General features: G+C 36.0%; 1 protein-coding gene across 6 annotated transcripts in view; it reads left to right on the top strand.

The window, feature by feature from the left end:
• LOC110454016 (integrin alpha-9-like) overlaps positions 1 to 20,941 on the top strand; it is an 85,008-nt gene that overhangs the window by 55,718 nt on the left and 8,349 nt on the right. For 5 of the 6 annotated variants that reach the window (XM_021503317.1, XM_021503319.1, XM_021503320.1 and 2 more), the window contains exons 14-21: positions 1 to 153; positions 5,118 to 5,578; positions 8,257 to 8,434; positions 9,288 to 9,308; positions 13,233 to 13,397; positions 13,698 to 13,817; positions 17,547 to 17,657; positions 20,325 to 20,444. In XM_021503317.1, the coding sequence (XP_021358992.1) occupies positions 1 to 153; positions 5,118 to 5,578; positions 8,257 to 8,434; positions 9,288 to 9,308; positions 13,233 to 13,397; positions 13,698 to 13,817; positions 17,547 to 17,657; positions 20,325 to 20,444 (1,329 nt within the window). The remainder of the gene's footprint in view (positions 154 to 5,117; positions 5,579 to 8,256; positions 8,435 to 9,287; positions 9,309 to 13,232; positions 13,398 to 13,697; positions 13,818 to 17,546; positions 17,658 to 20,324; positions 20,445 to 20,941) is intronic. The other variant, XM_021503323.1, reaches the window with a different exon arrangement.

The following is a 20,941-nucleotide window of genomic DNA, read 5'->3' as shown; positions in this document are numbered from 1 at the left end:
TCTCATACAGACCTTTTTGTGCCCTTGGTATTCTCCACTACCTACAAGATCAGAAACGACACTGTCGGCAATTGTTTAAACAACGTTTGTCCAATGGTGAATACATTCAATGGAGAACAGGCTAACCCAACCATAACCGGACTCAACACGGAGGTGAGTTAGAGGTTAAATGCTACTACTCTATAACACTCAACAAGGAGGTGAATTAGAGGTTAAATGCTACTACTCTATAACACAAGGAGGTGAATTAGAGGTTAAATGCTACTACTCTATAACACTCAACAAGGAGGTGAATTAGAGGTTAAATGATACTACTCTATAACACAAGGAGGTGAATTAGAGATTAAATGCTACTACTCTATAACACTCAACAAGAAGGTGAGTTAGAGGTTAAATGCTGCTACTCTATAACACTCAACAAGGAGGGGAGTTAGAGGTTAAATGCTACTACTCTATAGCCCTCAACGAGGAGGTGAGTTAGAGGTTAAATGCTACTACTCTATAACACTCAACAAGGAGGTGAGTTACAGGTTAAATGCTACTACTCTATAGCACTCAACGAGGAGGTGAATTAGAGGTTAAATGCTACTACTCTATAGCACTCAACGAGGAGGTAAGTTACAGGTTAAATGCTACTACTCTATAGCACTCAACAAGAAGATGAGTTAGAGGTTAAATGCTACTACTCTATAGCACTCAACAAGGAGGTGAGTTAGAGGTTAAATGCTACTACTCTATAGCACTCAACAAGGAGGTGAGTTAGAGGTTAAATGCTACTACTCTATAGCACTCAACAAGGAGGTGAGTTAGAGGTTAAATGCTACTACTCTATAGCACTCAACAAGGAGGTGAGTTAGAGGTTAAATGCTACTACTCTATAGCACTCAACAAGGAGGTGAGTTAGAGGTTAAATGCTACTACTCTATAGCACTCAACAAGGAGGTGAGTTAGAGGTTAAATGCTACTACTCTATAGCACTCAACAAGGAGGTGAGTTAGAGGTTAAATGCTACTACTCTATAGCACTCAACAAGGAGGTGAGTTAGAGGTTAAATGCTACTACTCTATAGCACTCAACAAGGAGGTGAGTTAGAGGTTAAATGCTACTACTCTATAGCACTCAACAAGGAGGTGAGTTAGAAGTTAAATGCTACTACTCTATAGCACTCAACAAGGAGGTGAGTTAGAGGTTAAATGCTACTACTCTATAGCACTCAACAAGGAGGTGAGTTAGAAGTTAAATGCTACTACTCTATAGCACTCAACAAGGAGGTGAGTTAGAGGTTAAATGCTACTACTCTATAGTACTCAACAAGGAGGTGAGTTAGAGGTTAAATGCTACTACTCTATAGCAAGTTACCAATATCCAACAATCTAATTAAAATCAGATCTCTCATACACTATGTTACTCCATAACATAGTGTTATGAGAGATCTGATTTTAATTAGATTGCACTATCCAATTGACTTTATAACACTATGTATGCAGTAGAATTAGGTTTCAGGTGAAATCATTTACATTGTGACATCATGTGACTATACTCCATTTATTGCGCTCATTTATGCTCAGTGTGATGAGGCTAGAAGACCAATTTGATCTTTTTATGTTCATCAAAATAATCTCTCTATGGCATAACAGTAAAATTGACTGGCTTTGATAATGGGTGTTGCCCCTCTATAATCTTCTAAAGACAGGTATCAGCCTAGCGGTATATCAGGATTGTTTTTTTTTTTACCTCTGACCTATGAAAAAGCTAGCCGCTTGCCTTCAATTTTGCTATTACGTATTCCAGGGGTGCAGAAAGCATAAGTAAGTGTAACCCCTGGAGTATCAAGGATGCATCATGAATGGAACATTAAATAGCAGCAGTTGATATTAGTTGATATTTTTCATTCAATAAAAAAAGATATTGAGAACACACTTGGTTTAAACAAAACCATAATTGAAACTCAGAACTGTTGAAACTAGGGCAAAACATAAAAAAGAAAAGATTAACATGGGGACCCTTTAAAAAATACAATGAGAATAAAACCCAGGTGTTCCTGAAGGGTAAGCAACTTCTGCTTCATTGATAACACCTGCAATATAAATCTATGTCAAATGTGAGTGATGTAACATCCTTAAAGTGAGAACTATAGGACAGTGACAAGAAAAAAAACTTAACTTATTCATCCCTGGAGACACATTTGAACTCTTCCAATTCAAAGGTTGGAATAGTTCATTATGAAATTTCAGGGGTGAATTTGAACATAATCAAAAACATAAATACTGTATACCAGGACATTTTTGCAGCAGTTTAGTTTTTGCCTTTTTTGCAGGTCAGGATGTGGACGAATTTTTCATTACAGAGACCATTAGTAACAACAGAATATGCATAGTGATAAAATGTGAAGGGCATTTAACACTGGGCGAGTTTGGATTATTCAGGTGAAGTTACCCAGACTTGGCGAAAACTTCCCAGTTTACATTATCTATATAGCACAAGAAAGGAGAATACTGCCTAATGAGATCATGATGACTAGAACACTTGTCCATAGTCTTCAGTAACCTGTATCTCTTCAGTAACCTGTATCTCTGCAGTAACCCGTACCTCTTCAGTACCCTGTATCTCTACAGGAACCCGTACCTCTTCAATAACCCGTACCTCTTCAGTCACCTGTATCTCTACAGTAACCTTTATCTCTACAGTAACCCGTATCTCTACAGTTACCTGTCTCTCTTCAGTAAACCGTCTCTCTTCAGAAACCCATTTCTCTTCAGTAACCCGTGCCTCTTCAGTAACCTCTATCTCTACAGTAACTCGTATCTCTACAGTTACCTGTCTCTCTTCAGTAACCCCTACCTCTTCAGTAACCTGTAGCTCTACAGTAACCCGTTCCTCTTCAGTAACCTGTATGTCTTCAGTAACCTGTACCTCTTCAGTAACCTGTATTTCTTCAGTAACCCGTACCTCTCCAGTAACCTGTATCTCTACAGAAACCCGTCCCTCTTCAGTAACCTCTATCATGATGACTAGAACACTTGTCCATAGTCTTCATTAACCTGTATCTCTTCAGGAACCTGTATCTCTTCAGCAAACTGTATCTCTTCAGTAACCCGTCTCCCTTCAGTAACCCGTATCTCTTCAGTTTCCTGTATCTCTTCAGTAACCCGCCTCTCTTCAGTAACCCATTTCTCTTCAGTAACCCATTTCTCTTAAGTAACCTGTATCTCTTAAGTAACCTGTATCTCTTAAGTAACCTGTATCTCTACCGTAACCCGTACCTCTTCAGTCACCTGTATCTCTACAGTAAACCGTATCTCTACAGTTACCTGTATCTCTTCAGTAACCCCTACCTCTTCAGTAACCTCTATCTCTTCAATAACCCGTACCTCTTCAATAACCTGTATCTCTAAAGTAACCCGTACCTCTTCAATAACCCGTATCTCTTCAGTAAGCTGTCTCTCTACAGTATCCTGTATCTCTTCAGTAACCCGCACCCCTTCAGTAACCTGTAGCTCTACAGTAACCCGTCTCTCTTCAGTAACCTGTAACTCTTCAGTAACCTGTACCTCTTCAGTAACCCGCACCCCTTCAGTAACCTGTATTTCTTCAGTAACCCGTCTCCCTTCAGTAACCCATTTCTCTTCAGTAACCCGTACCTCTTCAGTAACCTGTATCTCTACAGTAACCCGTATCTCTACAGTTACCTGTATCTCTTCAGTAACCTGTCTCTCTACAGTAACCTGTATCTCTTCAGTAACCTCTATCTCTTCAGTAACCTGTATCTCTACAGTAACCCGTACCTCTTCAGTAACCTGTATCTCTACAGTAACCCGTCTCTCTTCAGTAACCCGTCTCTCTTCAGTAACCCATTTCTCTTCAGTAACCTCTATCTCTTCAGTAACCTGTATCTCTACAGTAACCCGTATCTCTTCAGTAACCCGTCTCTCTTCAGTAACCCGTCTCTCTTCAGTAAACCATTTCTCTTCAGTAACCTCTATCTCTTCAGTAACCTGTATCTCTTCAGTAATCTGTATCTCTTCAGTAACCTGTGAAATCATTATATTCTGAAACCAATATTATTACCGTAATCATAACGGATCCCCTAAATGAAGGTTAAGGGGAGGTAACTGTATATACGAAAAACAACTATGCAGTGGGACAGGGATCCTAAAATATTGCAAACTGCATACCAACATAACAAAAAATATAAATGACATTTTTTATTTGACCAGAGGTTAACATACCTCATTCATCCCTAAATACACATGAAGCCTTTTAATTCAAAGGTTAGTATAGTCCATTATGAAATTTCAGGGGTGAACAAGTAAAATAATGTGCACATGCCTAGATATCATTTGATTTTGTTGTCATCGTTGGACACTTTATGTAAGACTGAACGTTTATTTTTGTGTCGCCTACGATGGATGTCGGAAAGACACATAGGCGTCGCTTTTCCGACAGCTGCGACGGCGGCGTCAACAATGTTAAGGTTTTGCGTTTAGCTCTGTTTCTGACAAAGCTACACCAACAAAACCTCGATCATAGATGTAGCATGGGCAGTGGAGCCTACTGCACTAAAAACATTTCATTGATTTCTGCATTTTTTTGGTAAAAACCTCAAATTTCTGGACTTAGAAAAAAACTCAACGTTAAGGTTTTGCGTTTAGCTCTTACATATTAGGCTGTTTCTGACAAAGTATAAATGCTAGAGCAACCAAACTTGGGTCATAGGTGTATCATAAGATTTATATATCTGAATGCATTACACTCTTTACTATCATTTCAACGATTTCTGTATTTTTTTGCTAAAAACCTCAAATTTCTGGACTTAGAAAAAAACTCAACGTTAAGGTTTTGCGTTTAGCTCTTGCATATTAGGCTCTTTTTGACAAAGTATAAGAGCTAGACCAACCAAACCTCAATCATACATGTATCATGGGTAGTAGAGCCTACTACTCTAAAAACATTTCATGGATTTCTGCACTTTTTCGGATAAAAACCTGAAATTTCTGGACTTGTTTTGATTTTGCGTTTAGGTCCATTTCCTTATGTTCTATGTCAAATGCTTATTAAATTGACAAAGCGGGACAGGCGACACATATAATTACGCGTAATTCTTGTCTATATTGCAGTTGACGTTACAGAGACCAGGATGTGGAGAAGACAATATCTGTCAGGTAGATGTTGATGTCATTGCTAAAACGAAATTTATAAATCCGGATACAGATCTCATTGTCGGAGAAAAGGCCAAGTTTGAGTTGGATGTTCAGATGGTAAATAATGGCATGGACTGGGCATATGCACCATTTGCAGAAATTGAGGTCCCGGAGTACATCGACTTCGTCAAGTCGGAGCCATCAGATGTTGCATGTTACAAAAATTCAGCGACATTGCTTGTGTGCCAGGTCGTCAATCCTCTGAAATCTAATGACGGCAAACATTTCAACGTGAAGTTTGATGCCTCAAGAGCTCCAGTTAAGAACTTCGTCATCAGTGTTAATGGACAGACAATCAGCTCCGATACTAACCCCACAAACAACCGAAAAGACATAACCGTCAGTGTTAGGTCAAAGGTCAATAAGGAGTTTCGAGGGTAAGAACATGATCAGATTTTACTTCTTTTTTTTCAGACAGAACGCCAAAGGCTTCCGTACACATTTTTAGGTCACCTGAGACAAAGTCTCAAGTGACCTATTGCGATCGCCTTTTTGTCCGTCGTTGTCCGTCGTCCGTCCGTAAACAATTTACATTTTCGACTTCTTCTCCAAAACTCCTGAACCAATTTCAATGAAATTTTGCAGGGACAAAGGTCAACAAAAATAGATGCTGGTTTAGTCCTAAGGCCCCTGCCTGAGGGGCGGGGCCAAAAAGGGTCAAATTGACTAAAATTTCAAAAATCTTCTTCTCCAAAACCCCTGACCAATTTCAGTGAAATTTTGCAGGGACCTTCCATGGTCAAAGGTCAACAAAAAGAGTTGCCGGTTTAGTCCTAAGCCCCCAGGGGCCTGAGGGGCGGGGCCAAAAAGGGTTGAATTGACTAAAATTTCAAAAATCTTCTTCTCAAACCCCAGATATGGTAGAATCAAATACTTTCATAGATGGAAGGGTCTTAAGGTGCTTTACCGAAATTATGAATTTCATGACCCTGGGGTTTCGCGTTTCCCCCTGGGGAGGGGGTAAACTTTACTATAGTTTATATAGGGAAATCACATTTTGGACCAACATTTGTTTAATTTCCATTGGAAGTAATTCAATTTGGGTTAGCATTATCAGTATTAGGTAGCAGTTTGGTAGTATGTACCTATGAGCCCTGACTGACCCCCGGGGGCTGATGGGAGGGGACAAAAAGGGTTGAATTGACTGGAATTTCAAAAATCTTCTTCTCAAGACCCAGATATGGTAGAATCAAATACTCTTCATAGATGGAAGGGTCTTAAGGTTTATGACCCTAGGGTCTCACGTTTACCCCCTGGGGAAGGAGGGGGGAGGGGGCAAAATTTATTATGGTTTATAATGGCAAATGATACTTTGAATATTACATGTTAATAACTTGATTGGAATTATAACCCTGAGTTGACAGTTTGATACTTTGAAAAGTTTGAGCCAGCCCTACCCCCTAGGGCTGTAGGGTTGGGCCCAAAGGAGTCAGTGTGCTTAAATTTCTTCATTTTCCTTGTTTAGAATCAGATGTGCTAGTTTCAAATCCTTTCTAATCTGTATGCTAGACATTGAATAAGGTGGTTTTATTGTTTTTTGTCACTTTGAATAATATTTCTGTTCATGTTAAAAACAAAATCAACTCTCTGTATAAATATATCAGGTGACCGTTAAGGCCCATGGGCCTCTTGTCTATATTGTGGTTCAGTGCAAGTTGATTTAGGGTAATGTTTTTCCCAGTCAGTATAGAGACATTAATCGGATGACAAAGGAAGATTGCATCATTTTGAAACATATTCTTCAGGTTGTTAAATATAGGTTGTAAACAGGTTAAAATTGCACAACCAGTGAAGTGTTGTTGAATAGAACACTGTCATCTCACCTTTATAATATATTTTTCATATATTTTCTTGTCGGATAAATGTGACTTATAAAATCTATTATGTGTAACTGAGTGAGATCGGGTTATCTCAGGCGTGGAGTAAGATTCTGTAGCATAATCCCAACCGAGGTGTAAGCCAAGGTTGGGATGTTACAGAATCTTCGCCCGATACTGAGATTAATAAAATCTTTCATCCCCTTGGGGGTGAGATAGGGGGATCTCAACCCGAGGGGGGAAGATTCTTAATTTGCCAAGCATGAGGCTTTGCCGAGTGTTTGTCAACTTAAGAATATTCCCCCTGAGGGTGTGAATTATTAATTTACCCTGTTGTTCCTGTCCAAGTGTAAGACGAAGCATATTGTTTGTAAACAGGAACACATGAATAGCGTATTAATATTATATGTATGCATCAGACAGTTCACGCATCATATTTTAAACATTTTAAAATCAATCCCATTTTCTTCGATGTCAAATGTAAACACGACAAGATTAGCAGACGAACTTGTGTATGTGTGTGACCTCATAAAGGTAGTTCTTCACATCAATGACGTCAGGTTTATTGTGGAGAACGTGCAAAGAGCATGTGTAGTTTGTCTCAACCCTACGGTAAGACAAGGAAATCTCACACCGGTAAAAGTAAGGATAAATCTGTCCAGGGTAAGAGAAAACCAGATCTTGCTCAGTTACAGGTAATAGATTTTTTTCGTGCACCTTTTAGGTCGAAATTAAACCCTATTCAATTTTGCTAAAGACTGCAAGTATCCCATCTTGCACCTTTCAAAGAACGTATTTAACAGTGTAGATTGTATTTTATCTACAGCGTCAGATATGTAACAACATCAAAATGATACATTTAAAGACAAAACAGAATGTTTTAAATGCAGATTGTAAATTTCAATCCTTTACCACGCCGATGTATACATCGCTGTGTAAAAATTCTGTGAATTAAGTCACGCAAAGGTACCAGACAGATAAGAAGAGATAGAAAAATCTAGCATGGGGTATGACGTTGTATATCTCTGTCTGAGGTGCGAGAGAAAGTACATAATGTATATAGTCATTGAAACTTCACACAAACATTCCACTGGCTGTGATATACGAATCTGGGTATGTTTGTAGGAATATTGCATCCAGAATCACACAGATATAAACATTGTCTAGGTAAATGGTCTTGGTTTTGTTTCTCTATATTGTTTAATAGTTACAACTGTTGTTTATTCATCATTTTCCAGGGATTCGTTTCCAGAGATTTATGTTACCAAAGGTGAAACTGGTATGAAGCCAGTCACTCACAAATTTGACTTCGAAAACAATGGACCCAGTGCTCTGACATCAGAAACCAAATTTGTTGCCAAATTTCCTTTCCTCCGAATTGACAGTCAAGACATTTTCGTCCTTCAACAGTTCATCGTGAGTAGAATTGTTTTTTTTCTCCAAATTTGTGCTGTTTATGGTCGTCAAAGTCACCATTTCATTTCCGATTAATAGGAATACAATGGTGATGTCACTCTGTAGCTAATGTATATTACTGAGAATGTAAACAATATCTGTATCTTCAAAATCTTCAAAGTCAATGCGAAGATTGCAGTAGAGCTAACAGCTTGAAATATTGTGGTCAGTGAAACATCTATCAGCATTTGTGAAATTGTAGTAATTTAGATCTGCAAAGCTTAGATACAGACACAAGTCTTTGAATAGATACAGGATTATTGCTATTGAATTAGTAACAGGATTATTGCTATTGAATTAGATTCAGGATTATTGCTATTGAATTAGATACAGGATTATTGCTATTGAATTAGTAACAGGATTATTGCTATTGAATTAGATTCAGAATTATTGCTATCAAATTAGAAATAGAAATCCAAATATAATTTAATTGGAATCGAAAACTGAATTGTTATTTGACTTGATTGAACCTCAAATTTAAGAGTAAGTCTATCTTTAAGTACTTGTATTTTGCTGCTTTAGTAGAAGCCATCAGGATCTGCCTATAGAGATTCGCTCACTTGCTCCCACTTAGTCGCCAATTTGTACCACAACTCAAATCAAATGCAAAATGTTATCCTCTCCTTTGACTCAGAAATAACAACTTATAAACTACATTATTCAATTGTTTCCCTCAGAAATGTCCTAAGGTGTGTCGAACCAAGTATACAAGAAATACATAGGCATATAATAACAAGGGTCTATGTTTTATATTTTGCTGTTGTCATATAGTGACCAGTAAGGTAAATTTTTTGTCCGTGACAATTTCTTACAGGTGACCACTCAACTGGACAAGGTAACTTTACATGGTGTAGTGACCTTCCCTGCTTAGTCTAACCACTGTTTATCTGTTGTACATATTGTAGTGTCATATTCAACAAAATAACACAATATAAAAAGGTTCTAGAAAAAAAATCTAAACATTTTCTGAAGTCTAGAGGCAAAAGAGGTTAGGAAGATAATTTGTCATAAAATATTCTAAACAAACCATAAGTACTTTGGAAACAAACATACAAACACTATTTTTACTTCTATATGTACTTCAAAATACCGGAACTATATGCTTCGGGTAAACTGCAAAAGGATTGCTAAGCAGAAAGAAAACCTGAAGATCCCAAATGTTCCAATGGGTGCACCAAGTGTTATTTTAGTTGCTTTTGTGTCCCACAATAGAAACAACAATAGCAATCCCCTATAGGCAGGACAACAATAGCAAACCCCTATTAGGCAGGACAACAATAGCAAACCCCTATTAGGCAGGACAACAATAGCAAACCCCTATTAGACAGGGCTTTCATTACTAGCTGCCTCTTACAGCGTGCATTTGGTCACAGCAAGTATATATTTTTCTTAATCCTCAGCTTGCAGGGGATTTATATGTACAGTATGTTGATGATTTAACAAACGACCAACACATTACCATATGTCGTTTAATATACTAGACAAACGATAAATAACCTGCAGGGGTACAACATAGGGAAACTCAATGCACTACAATACAACAACATACAGATTCTACATAATTTATATAATGTATACTGTACTACAACATGGTCTCCACCACTGGGTTACCGGTGTGAGAGGCAGTCGCCAGATACTTGCTACAGATCAATGGTGGGAGTTTTCTGAGTACTCGGGTTTTCCTCCACCAACAAAAGCTGGCATGTCCTTAAATGACCATGGGTGTTAATAGGACGTAAAACACACACAAACCAAACTACAAAATGCTGGAGCTATAAATACTGGAATATAAGACTACAAATTGTAATACATGAAGTTGGTTTATAAGGAGTTATACAAAATCAATCAAGTCATTTAATCAAGATGCTCAAATTATCTCGTTCCTACTAGAGTTGATACTTCCGTTGAATATGATACTATATATGGGTTATCAGTGCACCAGTAATTGGTGCGCAGAAGATGTTTAGAACACCACCTATGCACATTGCCATGCAATTTCCTTTCATTTTTGTGTATTTGATGTTGTATTGTTTTAATAATTTTGAAACTTGGAGATTGAAGTTCTTATTTTAAGAGAGTGTGAGTGTTACCTGTAACATATTTATGTAGTTTGAGATGTTACTGACTGTCTCCTTTTCAGTATATTTTGATGGGACGGATCACGCGAGAATGTCCTTCATCAGCTCTTCTTAAACAAATTGTGCACTGGACTTGTTGTGCACTTCACTCTGTTTTCTTTTATGCCAGACCATGTCAGCCTTCTTTAATGATTATTTCTGTATGTCTGCCACAGCACCCTTGGTAGACATTCTGTCTCCACCCCAGCAATAATTATTTAAAAGGAGCAGTTATTTCATACTAATGATTATTTAGAGTTGTTAAATTAAGATATGTACACTTTTACCGCACTATGTTGAAATTAAATCGTAAGGCCAACATATATATATGGACCTTTAGTTTACATCTCTGGTGCTGTTTAACTAATTAGCCATAGAGAAATTCTCCCTAGCTGAGTTGGTAGGAACCAGCTAGTATGTTACCAGACTGACACTACTCTCCTTTCAGGAAAAAAGTTGTTGCAAGGCTCAGTATTTCTGTCAATATTTCTCAGATCCCCATATGGCCACCAATTTTACAGATTCTTTTTTCAATGCCTCCAATCTGGATCAAACCCAGGACCTCAGGTTCTTTTCCAACTCCTCCTTTCTGGATCAAACCCAGGACCTCAGATTCTTTTTCAATGCCTCCACTCTGAATCAAACCCAGGACCTCAGATTCTTTTTCAATGCCTCCACTCTGGATCAAACCCAGGACCTCAGATTCTTTTCCAATTCCTCTACTCTGGATCAAACCCAGGACCTCAGATTCTTTTTCAATTCCTCCTTTCTGGATCAAACCCAGGACCTCAGATTCTTTTTCAATGTCTCTACTCTGGATCAAACCCAGGACCTCAGATTCTTTTCCAATTCCTCTACTCTGGATCAAACCCAGGACCTCAGATTCTTTTCCAATGCCTCCACTCTGGATCAAACCCAGGACCTCAGATTCTTTTTCAATGCCTCCACTCTGGATCAAACCCAGGACCTCAGATTCTTTTTCAATGCCTCCACTCTGGATCAAACCCAGGACCTCAGATCCTTTTTCAATGCCTCCACTCTGGATCAACCCCAGGACCTCAGATTCTTTTCCAATGCCTCCACTCTGGATCAAACCCAGTACCTCAGATTCTTTTTCAATTCCTCCATTCTAGATCAAACCCAGGACCTCAGATTCTTTTCAATGCCTCCACTCTGGATCAACCCCAGGACCTCAGATTCTTTTTCAATTCCTCCATTCTAGATCAAACCCTGGACCTCAGATTCTTTTTCAATGCCTCCACTATAGGGATCAAACAGTCACAGAAATGTACTGAGGTGTCAACTCTTGTTGAGCAAGAGTAAATTTTGAACTTACACATGCCTAGCTGGAGCAATCATGATGTCATTACCTGACCAAAATAGAAAGTTATTCCTTAAATACAGCACACCTACATGGCCACGTTTCCGGGATTTATCCTTATTTATCCAATGGTCCACAATTCGGTTATCATTTTGAAAAATTTGGTTTTCTGTTTTTGTTTGACATATTGTCACAAGTAAAATATTAACTTTAGTAATTTGATATTTGAATTTACAGACGTAGTGTTTTCTGCATGCTTCCATGCTAACAGAGTAGTAATCTAGTTGTTATGGAATGGATTCCACCACTTTAACATTAAATGTTGTAGTTTTCTGCTTCAGTAGTTTAATTTATCAATCTGTCTAACATTTGTTGTGAAGTTTTTGTGTATTTCATTGAGCTTTTTTGTTGTGCTTTAGACATCGTTAGAATCCTCAAGAAACTTCAATTGTAGATATGGTTTACATTGATTTAATTCACATGCAGTTACATTAGCTGTATGGTTTAGTTTACTTTATTTTCAAATACAGGAAATGTATGACCCAGACTAAATTTATAAAATGGACTCCAATTTTTTTTTAAAAATACATTCATGTACACACATATGTATATCAATGTTCAGTAATGGACATCACATATTTAACTCATTCACCCCTGAAGACACATTTGAACTCTTCCAATTCAAAGGTTGGAATAGTTCATTATGGAATTTCAGGGGTGAAAGAGTTGACATGGTATGTTAGCTCTGTAATTATAAATCATTTGTCAAGTATTTTTCAAAAATATTTATTGCTGTTGCTGAACTACATCCTCTCGAAGACATCCATTATTTTACTATTTGTAAAAATAACTCTTGATTAGCACAAAGCTTGGCTGTTTAAGTCTAGGTCACTCATATACCAAAGTTTAGGTCAATGTGACACTTTAAAATCTTCATTCAAAATCACCTTGAATAAAGAAAATTATTTTCAAACCTTTTTTTTTCAAAAGCAATAATACTCAGGTTATACTTATTATGAAAAAATTTCATGCATTTTTTTCACTTTTGTTTAACAGTTTAAAAGATTATAATTTAAGGTATTAAAAGGAAACAAAATATCAAGCAAATTGCAACATATTTTAAAAAACTTCAGCATGTTAAATCTTATCAAGCATTTTGTGTAAACATATTTTCCAACTTATTGAAAAAATGTTATTATATAAATTTACTGTGTCATTAAACAATGTCATTGTTAATACAATTTGTTTTTCATTATTTATATTTATGATATAAATGTAACTAAAAATGCAAATGAATAAGCAAAATTGTGTTTTTCTGTAGGTTGTGAATGTGTCGAGTGCTATAAATACCTCAGTCCGGTGTTGGGTGAGTAGAGACAATGTAAGGGCCTATATGGCAGTGACCAGTCAGGACAGAGAGGGAGTGGTCAGTCACAGGTTCAATATCCAGGACTCTTTCAACTTCGAGGTCAACTCAATGAACAAGGTAATAAATCGTGATTCTAATTCATTTCAGATGTAACATGACATTTGATTGGTCAATCAAAATAATTTGCGACAGTGTAACTGCGATTTACCATCTGCAAATTTCAAAATACAGTAAGGTTATCCCCAAAATACTCGTTGTTTCTAGACAACTAAGTTTTACATTTCACGAGTGCAATGAATATTTTGATATTTTTTCGAAAGTGCATAATGTGGGTAAAATTGTGAAAAATATTCAATGTGTGTATTAAATGACCAGCAAAATTTAAGTTTTAAGGATTTTTTGTTTGAATTTGTTCAGGACTGTCAGACTGATGCCTGCGACTCCTTTACTTGTGGTGTGTCTCCAATACTGGCTGGATTTGCTGTCTCCATGACGATGAACTTTACCCTCAATCCAAACACGTTGGCGAAAGTTCAGGTAAAAATTATGCATACACAATGTACTACCAGGGTATATAATTTAAATCTAACCCACATTCTGTTGATATTTGTGGGTTTTGAAGTAACATTGAACCACATAAATTAAAAGTTTATATGAGTGAAATGGTTTATAAGAATTAGAACTTAAAATATTTTGTCATGTTGCACTATTAAACATAAAATATTTTGTCCTGTTGCACTATTGAACATTAAATATTTTGTCCTGTTGCACTATTAAACATTAAATATTTTGTCCTCTTGCACTATTAAACATTAAATATTTTGTCATGTTGCACTATTAAACACTAAATATTTTGTAATGTTGCACTATTAAACATTAAATATTTTGTCCGGTTGCACTATTAAACACTAAATATTTTGTCCTGTCGCACTATTAAACACTAAATATTTTGTCCTGTTGCACTAATAAACATTAAATATTTTGTCCTGTTGCACTATCAAGCACTAAATATTTTTGCATGTTGCACTATTAAACACTAAATATATTGTCATGTTGCACTAATAAACATGAAATATTTTGTCCTGTTGCACTATCAAACACTAAATATTTTGTCATGTTGCACATTTTAACATTAAATATGTTGTCCTGTTGCACTGTTAAACATTAAATATGTTGTCATGTTGCACTATTAAACACTAAATATTTTGTAATGTTGCACTATTAAACATTAAATATTTTGTCCGGTTGCACTATTAAACACTAAATATTTTGTCCTGTCGCACTATTAAACACTAAATATTTTGTCCTGTTGCACTAATAAACATTAAATATTTTGTCCTGTTGCACTATTAAACATTAAATGTGTTGTCATGTTGCACTATCAAACACTAAATATTCTGTCCTGTTGCACTATTAAACATTAAATATGTTGTCCTGTTGCACTATCAAACACTAAATATTTTTTCCTGTTGCACTATTAAACATTAAATATTTTGTCATGTTGCGCTATTAAACACTAAATGTTTTGTCATGTTGCACTATTAAACATTAAATATGTTGTCATGTTGCACTTTCAAACACTAAATATTTTGTCCTGTTGCACTATTAAACATTAAATGTGTTGTCATGTTGCACTATCAAACACTAAATATTCTGTCCTGTTGCACTATTAAACATTAAATATGTTGTCCTATTGCACTATTAAACATTAAATATGTTGTCATGTTGCACTATCGAACACTAAATATTTTGTCCTGTTGCACTATTAAACATTAAATGTGTTGTCATGTTGCACTATCAAACACTAAATATTCTGTCCTGTTGCACTATTAAACATTAAATATGTTGTCATGTTGCACTATTAAACACTAAATAAATTGTCATGTTTCACTATTAAACATTAAATATTTTGTCCTGTTGCACTATTAAATATTAAATATTTTGTCATGTTGCACTATTAAACATTAGATATTTTGTCCTGTTGCACTATTAAACACTAAACATTTTGTCATGTTGCACTATTAAACATTAGATATTTTGTCCTGTTGCACTATTAAACACTAAACATTTTGTCATGTTGCACTATTAAACATTAGATATTTTGTCCTGTTGCACTATTAAACACTAAATATCTTGTCATGTTGCACTATTAAACATTAAATATTTTGTCATATTGTGCTATTAAACATTAAATATTTTGTCCTGTTGCACCATTAAACATTAAATATTTTGTCATGTTGCACTATCAAACATTAAATATTTTGCCCTGTTGCACTATTAAACATTAAATATTTTGTCATGTTGCACTATTAAACATTAGATATTTTGTCCTGTTGCACTATTAAACACTAAATATTTTGTCATGTTGCACTATTAAACACTAAATATTTTGTCATATTGTGCTATTAAACATTAAATATGTTGTCCTGTTGCACTATTAAAGGGGGAATATGTTGTCATGTTGCACTATCGAACACTAAATATTTTGTCCTGTTGCACTATTAAACATTGAATATTTTGTCCTGTTGCACTATTAAACACTAAACATTTTGTCATGTTGCACTATTAAACATTAGATATTTTGTCCTGTTGCACAATTAAACACTAAATATTTTGTCATGTTGCACTATTAAACATTAGATATTTTGTCCTGTTGCACAATTAAACACTAAATATTTTGTCATGTTGCACTATTAAACACTAAATGTTTTGTCATGTTGCACTATTAAACATTAAATATTTTGTCATGGTGCACTATTAAACATTAAATATTTTGTCCTGTTGGACTATTAAACACTAAATATTTTGTCATGTTGCACTATTAAACATTAGATATTTTGTCCTGTTGCACTATTAAACACTAAATATTTTGTCATGTTGCACTATTAAACACTAAATATGTTGTCATGTTGCACTATTAATTACTAAATATTTTGTCATGTTGCACTATTAAACATTAGATATTTTGTCCTGTTGCACAATTAAACACTAAATATTTTGTCATGTTGCACTATTAAACATTAAATATTTTGTCCGGTTGCACTATTAAACACTAAATATTTTGTCCTGTCGCACTATTAAACACTAAATATTTTGTCCTGTTGCACTATTAAACATTGAATATTTTGTCCTGTTGCACTATTAAACACTAAATATCTTGTCATGTTGCACTATTAAACATTAAATATTTTGTCCTCTTGCACTATTAAACATTAAATATTTTGTCATGTTGCACTATTAAACACTAAATATATTGTCATGTTTCACTATTAAACATTAAATATTTTGTCCTGTTGCACCATTAAACATTAAATATTTTGTCATGTTGCACTATCAAACATTAAATATTTTGCCCTGTTGCACTATTAAACATTAAATATTTTGTCATGTTGCGCTATTAAACACTAAATGTTTTGTCATGTTGCACTATTAAACATTAAATATTTTGTCCTGTTGCACTATCAAACACTGCACTATCAAACACTAAATATTTTGTCATGTTGCACATTTTAACATTAAATATGTTGTCCTGTTGCACTATTAAACATTAAATATGTTGTCCTATTGCACTATTAAACATTAAATATGTTGTCATGTTGCACTTTCAAACACTAAATATTTTGTCCTGTTGCACTATCAAACACTAAATATGTTGTCATGTTGCACTATTAATTACTAAATATTTTGTCATGTTGCACTATTAAACATTAAATACTTTGTCCTGTTGCACTATTAAACATTAAATATTTTGTCCTCTTGCACTATTAAACATTAAATATTTTGTCATGTTGCGCTATTAAACACTAAATGTTTTGTCATGTTGCACTATTAAACATTAAATATGTCGTCATGTTGCACTATCAAACACTTAATATTTTGTCATAATGTGCTATTAAACATTAAATATTTTGTCATGTTGCACTATTAAACATTAAATATTTTGTCATGTTGCACTATTAAACACTAAATGTTTTGTCATGTTGCACTATTAAACATTAAATATTTTGTCCTGTTGCACTATTAAACATTAAATATTTTGTCATGTTGCACTATTAAACATTAAATATTTTGTCCTGTTGCACTATTAAACACTAAATATTTTGTCATGTTGCACTATTAAACATTAAATATTTTGTCCTGTTGCACTATTAAACATGGTAGCGTGTACACAGTGAAGCATAAAACAATCATTTAATGGTAAAACTATAAAAAAAAATAGTTGTAATGATGGTCTTATTCAGCACCTGCTTTGTATTTATGTTGCAGGCAAGTGTTGAAGATGTGCTGAAAGAGGTGAAGATCTCATCTGAAGTGACTGTTGATTACCCAAATGACCTTGCTTTGATAGAACAGGAGAAAGGGACCGACACACAACAGGTAAAATATGTACTTCTGTTGTAGGCTTAAAGCTTGTACTTTCAAGTTACTCTGATTGGCACTTTTCACACATGCAGCTTAGCTGTGATTGGCTTTTATGGATAAATCTGTGATGTGATTAGCTGCTATAAAAGACAAAATCAATTGTGACGTGATTAGCTGATTACTAATTATCTGCAATTGGCTTTTCACTAAGATTGTTCTGATTGGCTAATTACTGATCTTTCCTGTGATTGGCTATTACTGACAAAAGCATGTGTTTGGCTAAGATATCTCTGAACAGTGGAGTGATTGGTTGATCACTTTTAAGACTGTTGTGATTGGCTGATCATCATGATGTATGCTTGAATAGAACTGTGTTTCATACTGTGATTGGCTACACACTGATGATGGAACACTGTGATTGGCTACACACTGATGATAGTTCACTGTGATTGGCTACACACTGATGATAGTACACTGTGATTGGCTACACACTGATAATGATAGAATACTGTGATTGGCTACATACTAATGATTAACTACACTGATTGGCTAAACACTGATGATAGTACACTGTGATTGGCTACACACTGATGATAGTCCACTGTGATTGGCTACTCACTGATGATAGAATACTGTGATTGGCTACACACTGATGATAGTCCACTGTGATTGGCTACTCACTGATGATAGAATACTGTGATTGGCTACACACTGATGATATTTAACCGTGATTGGCTACACACTGATGATAGTATACTGTGATTGGCTACCCACTGATGATAGTACACTGTGATTGGCTACATACTGATGATAGTATACTGAGATTGGCTACGCACTGATGATAGTACACTGTGATTGGCTACTCACTGATGATAGTACACTGTGATTGGCTACATACTGATGATAGCATACTGTGATTGGCTACACACTGATGATTAACTACACTGATTGGCTACACACTGATGATAGTCCACTGTGATTGGCTACATACTGATGATAGCATACTGTGATTGGCTACACACTGATGATTAACTACACTGATTGGCTACACACTGATGGTAGTACACTGTGATTGGCTACATACTGATGATAGCATACTGTGATTGGCTACACACTGATGATTAACTACACTGATTGGCTACACACTGATGATAGTACACTGTGATTGGCTACACACTGATGATAGTATACTGTGATTGGCTACACACTGGTGATAGTACACTGTGATTGGCTACACACTGATGATATTTAACCGTGATTGGCGACACACTGATGATAGTATACTGAGATTGGCTACACACTGATGATGGTATACTGTGATTGGCTACATACTGATGATAGTACACTATGATTGGCTACACACTGATAATGATAGAATACTGTGATTGGCTACACACTGTTGATAGTATTCTGTTATTGGCTACACACTGATGATGGTATACTGTGATTGGCTACATACTGATGATAGTACACTGTGGTTGGCTACACACTGGTGATAGTACAGGGGGATTGGCTACACACTGATACTGTTGTGATTGGCTGATCATCATGATGTATGCATGAAGAGAACTGTGTTTCATGATGTGATTGGCTGCACACTGATAATGATAGTATGCTGTGATTGGCTACACTCTGATGATATTTAACCGTGATTGTCTACACACTGATGATAGTACTCTAATTGGCTACACACTGATGATAGCATAATGTGATTGGCTACATACTGATGATAGTACACTATGATTGGCTACACACTGATGGTAGTATACTGTGATTGGCTACATACTGATGATAGTGTACTGTGATTGGCTACGCACTGATGATAGTACACTGTGGTTGGCTACACACTGGTGATAGTACACTGTGATTGGCTTCACACTGATGATTTTTAACCGTGATTGGCTACGCACTGATGATATTTAACTATGATTGGCTCCACACTGATGATAGTATACCGTGATTGGCTACACACTGGTGATAGTACAGGGGGATTGGCTACACACTGATAATGATAGAATACTGTGATTGGCTACATACTGATGATAGTATACTGTGATGGGCTACACACTGATGCTATTTAACTGCGATTGGCTACACACTGATAATGATAGTATACTGTGATTGGCTACATACTAATGATTAACTACACTGATTGGCTACACCCTGATGATATTTAACCGTGATTGGCTAAACACTGATGATAGTACACTGTTAATGGCTACACACTGATGATACTTAACTATGATTGGCTACACACTGATGCTATTTAAACGTGATTGGCTACACACTGGTGATAGTACACTGTGATTGGCTTCACACTGATGATTTTTAACCGTGATTGGCTACGCACTGATGATAGTACACTGTTAATGGCTACACACTGATGACATCTAACTATGATTGGCTACACACTGATAATGATAGTATACTGAGAGTGGCTACACACTGATGATATTTAATCGTGATTGGCTACACACTGATGATGATAGTATACTGTGATTGGCTACACACTGATGATAGTACACTGTGAATGGCTACACACTGATGATATTTAACTATGATTGGCTACACACTGATGCTATTTAACCGTGATTGGCTACACACTGATGATAGTACACTGTGATTGGCTACACACTGATGATAACTATGATTAGTTAGTCCTGGATACATTTCTGGTTACAGGCAACCATAACTGTTCTGCCTAACAAACCAATAGAGGAAGAGGTTGCATGGTGGGTCATCTTCCTCAGCATCCTTGGTGCTGTCATTCTCATCATCCTCATCATCTTAAGCTTATGGAGGGTAAGTACATGTAACACATAAATGATGCTCTACAATATGCAAGCTTTAGATAGATCAGCAATGGTTCATTTGGCAGATAATTAATGCAGTGTACTAAAGGAAAGAAAATAAGACAATTGAGTGTTTTTGTCTTTGATTAGGTATCATATAAGATTTAGACCAAATTTGGCTGATTACTATATGTGTAATGGCTTCTGAAGAAATCACCTAATTTTTAGCTCACCTGGCCCGAAGGGCCAAGTGAGCTTATGGCATGGTGCGTCGTCCGTCGTCCGTCCATCATCCGTCCGTCGTCCGTCGTCCATCCGACCTTTCAACAACTTCTTCTGAATAACTGGTAGGCCTAGGGTGATGATATTTGGCCAGAGGCATGCTGGGATGAAGGGCTACCAAGTTTGTTCAAATAAATGACCTTGACTTATATTCAAGGTCACAGGGGTCAAATATGTTTAAAACCTTTCAACAACTTCTTCTGAATAACCGATAGGCCTAGGGTG

Source organism: Mizuhopecten yessoensis, unplaced genomic scaffold, assembly GCF_002113885.1.
Source record: "Mizuhopecten yessoensis strain PY_sf001 unplaced genomic scaffold, ASM211388v2 scaffold7635, whole genome shotgun sequence".
Lineage (NCBI taxonomy): Eukaryota > Metazoa > Mollusca > Bivalvia > Pectinida > Pectinidae > Mizuhopecten > Mizuhopecten yessoensis.
This window is presented reverse-complemented; position numbering and strand designations above follow the sequence as displayed.